This window comes from Lepidothrix coronata, unplaced genomic scaffold (assembly GCF_001604755.1).
Source record: "Lepidothrix coronata isolate B3197 unplaced genomic scaffold, Lepidothrix_coronata-1.0 Scaffold23, whole genome shotgun sequence".
Lineage (NCBI taxonomy): Eukaryota > Metazoa > Chordata > Aves > Passeriformes > Pipridae > Lepidothrix > Lepidothrix coronata.
In genome coordinates this window covers 5064735-5073739 of record NW_016690203.1, presented here as the reverse complement: position 1 = coordinate 5073739, position 9005 = coordinate 5064735, and the positions used below count along the sequence as shown (strand labels likewise).

At 37.6% G+C, this 9005-nt stretch overlaps 1 protein-coding gene across 4 annotated transcripts in view; it reads left to right on the top strand.

Moving 5' to 3' along the window:
- Window positions 1–5306, top strand: part of DEK (DEK proto-oncogene) — a 19289-nt gene extending 13983 nt beyond the window's left edge. For all 4 annotated transcript variants that reach the window (XM_017808538.1, XM_017808541.1, XM_017808540.1 and 1 more), the window contains exons 9-11: window positions 1306–1454; window positions 2701–2769; window positions 3724–5306. In XM_017808538.1, the coding sequence (XP_017664027.1) occupies window positions 1306–1454; window positions 2701–2769; window positions 3724–3735 (230 nt within the window). In that variant the 3' untranslated portion in view covers window positions 3736–5306. The remainder of the gene's footprint in view (window positions 1–1305; window positions 1455–2700; window positions 2770–3723) is intronic.
- The last annotated feature ends 3699 nt before the right edge of the window (window positions 5307–9005 follow it).

Sequence of the window (9005 nt, the reverse complement as noted above, 5' to 3'; positions counted from 1 at the left end):
ATTTGTTAGAGGAAGAAAAACTTCGCCTTGAGGGTGGTCACACACAGAAATGGGGCCTGGAGGAGCTGTGGAATCCCCATTGTTGGAGATATTCAGAACTCAACCTGGCAGGGCCCTGAGCAACCAGTTCTGAGTTGGCCCTGTTCCAAGTAAAGGTTTAAACCAGATGACCTCTAGGGGTACATTCCCACTTTAAATTGTCTTACTGTCCATGAGATACCGGCCAAGTCTCTGTCAAAATTGTAGTAGGAGTTATTGATGCAGTGTATATCCATACTGCAAACATACTTCATTTAATGCCAGCATTGGCATATATATGACATAGCACAAGCATCAGTTCAGATTAATTACCCTTCTTGTCAGGGTATTGAGAAAAGGCTGTTAGGCAAAGAATTATGCTAAATTTCTTTCATAGCTTTGTTTCTCAGCAGAGTAAACTGGCCTGTACTGACATCAGTGTATTTTCAGTTCGACTGCTGAATATGGCTCTCTGTGTTTTGTATACACCTTATTTTGTCATCAGTATATGTATATTTATACACAAATGCTACCTATGTGTTTTTCATATAAGTTATGCAATATATTCATAATTTCTTATTTATTCCTCCTGCATTTCTGTTTTGAGTGTATGCTTGCAGTACAAAAACCAGAATGTTAAGTAAGTCTTTCTGTAAGCTCATTATCGAGTTTGTTTGGCATTTGCTCTGAATTTTGTCCTGTTGGCAGTAGAGAAACTGAGTGGATGTTGGAGCCATTCAGTCTAATTCCTTTTTCTGCTGGAAAAGACTGTAGGAATATCCTGTGACTCTTTCGCTTAACTTCATTTATAAAGTTCTCTTCTTTTGTTCTCATGGTGTTTCTAATAGCATGTTCGGTAATACAGCATTACAAAATTCTGTAATGCACAACACTGCTGGGGGGAAAAAAGAAATCCAAACTCCTTTTTAAAGCAAATAAGTACTTTTTATTTTTTTAGGACCATAATACCTCAGTTAGAATTGTTGTAATAAGCTTTTTTGTTTAGTTTGATAGATTAAATTTATCAATCTCATACTTTTTAGAGTACTTATTGATCTGTAAACTGATAGTTTATCAAAGACTATGCAAATTTGTAAACAAATGTAGTACTGAAGTACTGATAGTGTTAGCTTTGTTTTTAAATGGATGATCTGGCAAGATGTCTGTTGCAAGGGAGAACATCTGCATCAGAAGCTTGTGGAAAGTTCTGATGGCTTCTGTTTTGATGGAAGAAAGCAGAGAAATTGAAAACCTTCTATTACAATTCCAATTGTTCTTCATATTTAGAAAGTGAGTCTGAAGATAGTTCAGATGATGAACCTTTAATTAAAAAACTGAAGAAACCACCCACAGATGAAGAAGTGAAGGAAACTGTCAAGAACTTGTTGGCCAATGCAAACTTGGAGGAGGTCACAATGAAACAAATTTGCAAGGAGGTAAGCAAATATGATTTTTCAGTCTGTCTTTAGGCAGTGTATTGTTTGTGAACTGGAGGCTTGTATTCTGCATCATGGTTCAGAAACTAAGTAGTTTTGCATTGATTTACTTAATTGCTAACAGCTGCAATGAGAGCTTTAATCTTAAGGTATACAACACTGATACAAACTTTAGAAAGGAAATATCCAAAGAAAAATTAGCTACATGGAAAGTAGCAGTATTACCTCCAAAACAACTGCCACATTTCTCAGTGAAAATGTTGAGACAGTGGAGCAGCTTGCTGCTGTCTACAGGGGAGGGCTGTGTCCTGCTCTCTCTACATTTCTGCTGCCCACCTTGCTCTCATTCTTTGTATGTCCTCTTTGAGTCTGTTCAGCTGCCATCTGTCAGCAAAAATTGAATAGTTCTCAGCTGAGTTAGTGAGTTGGATCAGTTCAGCAAGAAATCCATTATTTGTCAGGACAGGTAGGAACCATGTAGCCAGAGAAGGGAAAGGTGGGAAAAGTGACCAAAACAGAGAAAATGCATTTACCTTGATATTTTGTGCAGTCAGTTAGCTCACATGTTTGGGTTTCCTGGTACCAAGAAGTAGTCTTGAGAAAGTTAAACCAGAAATTATTCTTATGAGAAAATTGCATGTTTATATTCTGTACAAACTTTTTGTCGTGTTTATAGTAATTCTAGAAATTTGGTATAGTGTAATGAAATGCCCTGTGTTGGCATCTGTTTTTTGTTCATTTAGTCCTCTAGCATCCTGTTAACCAAAGAATAGCTGTAGAATAGCACTCAAATATGCTGACTATTCTGTTAGTCTCTTGAAAGGATAACAATTTTACTTATTATCAGATCCCAAGCCTTACTTATTTTTTATTAACTGTTTAGCTTCCCACACTAATGTAGAGATATCTGACCACTTAGAGACACTTAAAACAAAGCTCAGAGAATGCTTACTTGTGTGACATGGCAAGCTAGGCATTTCAGTTTGTTGGTGTGAAAAATTACAGTACCACTTTAGTCAGTGACCAAATATAAAATAATACATGTATTTAAATATTTATGTGGTCAAAATAAGGACAGGAAAATAAGCTTGTCTCTTTCCATAGCTAACAGAAGGTATTTTGGCTGTTGTAATACTAGAAGTACACACATCAGTTTTTGCCCTAATTTCATTTAAGCTCCTTCTATTCATACAATGCATTGAATGAAAGTAATTTGAGGTTTGTTTTTTGTTTTTACTTTTTTTAGGTCTATGAAAAATATCCTAGTTATGATTTATCTGACAGAAAAGACTTCATTAAAAAAACAGTCAAAGAGGTAAAGACTTTATCATTTAGAAAACGTTCTGGGTTGGGTTTTTTTAATTCAGCCTATTAGCAACTGGCCTGGCATCTTGTTACACTAATTTTAATAGCCTCCTGTATAATATTGGAAGTTTAGTGCTCTGCTAAAACCTAAACCTTTGATTTTTTGTTTTGGGGTGTTTTTTTCCCAAACTTTTTCCCAACTTCTGTATCCCTCTTTAAAAACCACAATTGCTTCATACTCTTATTTTCTTAGCATGCTACTACTACTCTTGTGAATTTTTTGGTAAGCAGAACTAAAATTAAAGTATCATAATTTTTGATAACTATTACTCTGAAAGCTATGAGTTTGCTTTAAATTACAATCTTGGTTGCAAAATGCACTCTTAATTCATGCAGCAGCCACATACATTCACACTTAACAATGCATGAGGTTGTACGGGCTCTGCAGACCTGTAAGTTAAGGCAAAAGGGACAGATAGCTTTTCTCTGTCTGTGCTCCTGGTAAGTACAGTTATACTGCTCTTACCTTTGAGTTTGCTTTGCTGAAGATTAGGCATTATCTACTGCATTCATGACACAGGGTTTACTGTCCAAACTGTGGTTGGTAATTTGTAAAAAAAAAAATGTGCTTACTTCTGCTTGCCCTAAAACTAAAAGTGGAACTGTAAAAGTGAGGCTCGCTTAGAGAAGTTAATAAAGTAACTTTTTCTTTTTCCTGTGGGTTCATTTGCAGATGTTGATATATGGCTATCTAGAATAGCTGTGTCTATGGGATGTGCATACATGTGTCACAATCATGAGAGAGCAATTTGTCTGCTGTAGGGATGTTCTTGGGTTTTTTGTGATAGCAAAAGCAGAGTGTGTTTTCTTGATAGTTTGATACAAAAGGAGAGGTTGTATATAATTGGATTGAGAGAAAGGAGGAAACTAATACACTTCTACACTAATACACTTCTCTTTTCAGTTGATCTCATGATCTGATTTGACTGTGGGCAATGAAGATTCCTGGTTTAATGTTCCCATGGATTTGAAGATCTGATAGACACCAGCAAAAAGAATGTGTCTTACCCTCACGGTATTTAGTCAGAGCTAATTCTGCTGATCTAATGTTAAGAGTGTTAATGTAAATTGCTTTGTGTATCTTTTTTTTCTTTTTAAACAGAACTGCATTTGATGCAATTTTTAGTTGAACATACTTAAGTTTCATGCATGGCAGTAAATGTTCCCTTTTTTATAGTTTTGTACATTTTGAATTGCTTTGTATAACTAGATTCATTAGAAGCCATCATAGCTTTTTAGTGTGGATTACTAGCTTGCAGGAGACTTTAAAATCAAGTAAGATGAAAGCTGCTTATCTACATGTTTACATGCAGAGACTGGAATATTGCAGTATTGGTTGCAAAGATATTCTGAATACATATTCATTCTGAAAATAACAAGAGTTAATCACATGTTAATCTCTTATATTCTGATACATTCTACAGGTGCAGAATTATTCTGAATATAGATTACAGTCTTGCATGTGTAGGCATTGAGAGAACTATCAAAGCGTGGTAACTAATTGGCATATAGATGTTATTTTTGTACTTTCAAAAGGCTTTTTGTTGTGTATATAAAGTTATTTTAAGTTTCTTTGTGCAAATCAGTTTTTTAATCTTGTTGTCTTTGAATTTGTGACATGAAATGTCAATGTTCAGCAGTGAGGCATTGATGGAAAGTGGTATGCAGAAGTTTCATGACATTACAAATGAGCCGAGGTTTCACCGTGTTTGTCCCATCTTACCTTGTACAGAAACTAAACTGTAATTTTATACTTGTAGTTTAACTTTGTACAAAGCCTACAGACATTGGTTCAGTGTCTTGGATGTAATAAATAAAATCCCTCCAAAGCTGATAGGAAAATTTCTAAAGTTCACTTTGCAAAAAATCTTCTACGTTAGCATCTTGCCCTGGTGACCCAGCATCTCAGAAGTGGGTATCCGAAATGTACAGCTGGGAGGCTTGACAGCTTTGGAAATCCACAATGGGGCTTCCGAATCAGACAGCGCTGATGTATGTATGTGTGGTTAACCTCTCCTCTGTATGGGAAGGCTTTTCTGAACCTGAGCCTTGGTGCCTCAACATGGACAATGGTACTTTTAAGCCTGCAGTCTTGAACTTTGGCTGGCAGCTTTTAGGATCAAAGTGAACTCATTGCATAAGTTTTTATTGTTTAGGTTTTCTCTCCTCTACACCTTGTTGCTAATATGGGAAGTCCTACACTTAAAATCATGAAACTAATAGTTGTCGAAATGTGGGCTGCCATTAACACCACGAGCACAGACTTCCTCTGACTAGTATTGCTGGAAAGACAAAGTGTATTTTTCTGAATTTTGTTATTGTACAGTTGAGAAATAAGGGTTCATAAATGATCTAAATTCTGAAATTGTTCAGCCAGTTAGACTGTTCATCTTCACAGACTTCTGAATTTCTTTATGTGTAATCATTTATAATAAGGCTGAATGTAACGGGGATTTTTTGTATTCAATAAATGACTTTCACAAAAATGTAAATCAATTTTGATCTTATATTTGCTTACATGTATAGTAAAAAAAAACCCCAAACCTGTACATAAACAAGGTTGTTTGTCTTCATCTCATCTGCTAGAAACTATTGGCTTCTCTGCTTGAAAGATAATACTGGTGAAATGTATGTCCTTGCACCAGGATAAGAGTTTGATCAGCCTCTTCTGTGAGGTTGATCTTGGTTTGGTTTGGTTTGGTTTTTTGCTGTTTGTTTTTCTCTGAACTGTCTTAGCAGAAAGAACACTTTTTCATTTGCAATTAAAAACATCAAAAACTTCCAAGTCATGCTTAAGAGCAGAAAGTTACTTGTTTTAAGTTTTGTTGGATTTTCAGGTTGATATTTTACAAATACTTGAACTGCCTTTTGATTTTAATGTAAATATACTAGCCATTTTTAATTATGTGGGTCAGGAAGTGTCTTTAAGATGAGCAACTCCCAAGTATAAACTTTTGTTTTAATAGTGTAAATTCTACTGAAACTTACAAAGGGATAGCATACTTCTGTTTATGCCACTTTGGAATTGCACAGATGGAATGGGAATGAACTTTAATGACATCCTTCAAATGCTTTGTTTAAATCTCTTAACAACTCAATATAGTCCTCAACAGAGAAGAAATATGAGCTGTTTTCCTGATAATACATACCAGTCTGGATGCAGCTGATACAAGATTCCAGTTCTTTCTGCAACTGGGAGAAAGGATGCAAGACAATACTAAAAGGTAAATAAAATGCCCTGCTTATCCTGATTCTATTGAATTAGAAACACAGATTATTAAGGATTTAAATCCTGTAAAAAGAGGTTGATAAAAAAATAGAAATGGGTTAACTGGATAAAAGGTAACTGAATAAACAGTTACACCTCTTCAGGCATACACCTTCCAGATGCTTAAGGTAATGTCCTCACCATTGACTCTAACAAAAATAGTCCCAACATCTTGATTTGATTGCTTACAGCACAATTCCTACAATCCAGTGTATTGGTTCCTCTGTTTAGTTAAGTCTTTGGTATTCAGTATTTTAGTTGGTGACCTGCAAACCCACATAAGTTAACCTGAATGACTTGCTGATACAAGGAGCTGTTCTTAGGAGTGAGCTTGACCTTTGAGGTAACAGCGTATGGGCCCTGTAGGATAAGGAAGATAGAGAGAATGAGGCGAGGAGAGAGAAAGATCGGAAATTTTGAGTGAAGAGAGGTTACATGTCTTTAGGAGCTATGTGGTAACCCATGGTATACTGCTCAGGCTTGTCTAACCAAGATGAAATTAGGAAGACACAACTTTAAGTGCCATCCCACTTTTGTCCAGAAGCTCTGGACTAACAGCCCTCTTGTACCTGAGCAGGCTGCTTATAGGATCTGTGTTCCTTCTGCATTATCCTGTTATAAGGCACATGACAAAACAAGAGCTAAGAATTGTCTGAGTTTATATTAGCCACTGCTAAGCTGGACTTAAAAATAACCCTTTTGGAAGGCCAGTGCTTAATGTAGATAAATAATACCCCTGGCTGTCAGCATGGTGATTCCAGTAAGGTTTATTAGCTCTGTTGCTGATTTAGAGAGAGGATGGCTCATGACCACTGTGCAGATCTAATCTTTCCAAATCAGAGAGTTAGCTATAATCAGCTGTATTTGTTTGACCTGAGCTAGATGAAAGCATTGGAGAAAATAGTTCTGGTGGTAGCTTAGGGAGAAGAGCGGAAAAACCTATAAGGCACCTGAATACTGTCTGAAAAACTTGCAGTAAGACATCTAGTATAATCAATATTCCAGTTGCTGAAAAACACCTTGAATGTTGGCAAGTGTGGTGTTTTCCTTTTGCAAAGAAGTGTCTTTCCTGCCTTTGAATTCAGAGCTATTCAGTAAAGCAAGAAGGTGGAAATTACAGGTTTAAAGATTTATTCTTGACTTGCAGAAAAATGGGCTGACAGGAATCTCATAAAGGTCAACAAAAACAAATGCAGCATCCTGCTTCTGGAATGGAGTAATTCCATAGCAGTGTGTGTAGGGACAGTGGTGTGCTCCTAAGCAGTTTTGCAGAAAAGGACCTGGGCAGGGGCAGATGGTCCTCGCAGACAGTGAGTTGAGCCCAGTTCAGCAGTGTGCCCTTCTGATAAGGAACACTGACAGCACTCGGGGCTCCTTGAGCAAGTGTGGAGCCAACAGGCTGAGGGAAGGGACTGGTCGCCCTGTACAGCACTTAGTGAGCCCAACTTGGCAGCACTGTGTCCAGCTTTGGGCTCCCTGGGGCAAGGCAGGCATGGACACTGTGGAGTGAGTCCAGTGGAGGGCCACCAAGATGACGAGGGGGCTGGAGCACAGGGTAGAGGAGGGAAGGCAGAGAGAGCTGGGCTTGTTCAGCCTGAAGAAGAGATCCATGAAGGGGAATCGTACTGCAGAGTGCAACTACCAAATGGGAGAGTATGGGGAAGGCAGGGCCAGGCTCTGCTCAGAGGTGCACAGTGAGAGGACAGGAGGTGACAGGCACAAGCTGCCACCAGGGAAACTGCAGTTGTTTGTTAGGGGAAGAAAAACTTCGCCACCTTGAGGGTGGTCACACACAGAAATGGGGCCTGAAGGAGCTGTGGAATCCCTGTTGTTGGAGATATTCAAACCTCAACCCTGAGCAACCAGCTCTGCGTTGGCCCTGTTCCAAGAAGCAGCTTTGGTACCAGATGATCTCCAAAGGTTCTGGGAATAAGAGGATGGCAGTATTATGTAACATGCCCTGCCTTTTCACCTGACCTTGTTCTGGACTGCAGCTAGTATAGATTCACTATTCCACTTTTACCTCTGAACTAAGTTTTAGACAGCTGGGCTAAAAGGAAAAAAATATTCCCTCACACAGTTTTCTTGAAGGATTGTCATTCTTTGAGGAGTGTAATGACATCTGATTTGTAAATTATTTTAAAAACCTTCATCAGTATTTTGTTTCTATTTTAAAGATTGTTATTCTTAGAATGAAGCTAACATTTTTCAAAACCAGTATCAGGTGTAATGAGTTAGCATTTCAAGAAAAAAGCACATCTTCAGATACAAAATTTTTCAACTGTTCGCCAAGTATGACAGGGTTAGGGGAAAGCAGTGCATTTCTCCCCAGTAATGCTTTCACTAGTTCAGACCTACATGTGGGTGAAATAAACTGTCAAAGCGGTAGGAATACTTTTTTTCAAGGCCTCTGTAGTCAGACTTAGACTAAATGAACACCTAACTTCCCATTCAAGAGGAATAATGTAGCATCAGAATTTGTCATTGTTTCTATTTTAAATATATTGAGTGTGAAGTCAGGGGTGTAGTGCTTATAGTGATCTGTGCTAGTAGGAACCTTTCGGGACCTCAATCCTACAAACTGTTCACACTACACTTAGTCCGTGAAAAGCATTAAATGGTTCCCTGGTGATATTTTTAAATTCTGGGCAGTGCTTCTAAATAATTATCACTTTAGCTTAAATTTCCTCTGGCTAAGGAAAATAGTCTAATACAAGCTTAGGAATTGCTTCATAAAACTTTGAGGTGAAAGACACTGAAAGCAGTATTGTCCAAAGAATGGCAGACTTAGTACTTAGAGCTCAGGGAAGGCTGTAAAGCAGCATTTCTGAGGAATTGTCTAGCTGTAGGAATATACTAAAATGAAATTTTAAGTCAGTATCAAATGTAACAAAAAAGGAGGCTTAGCCACTCGTTAA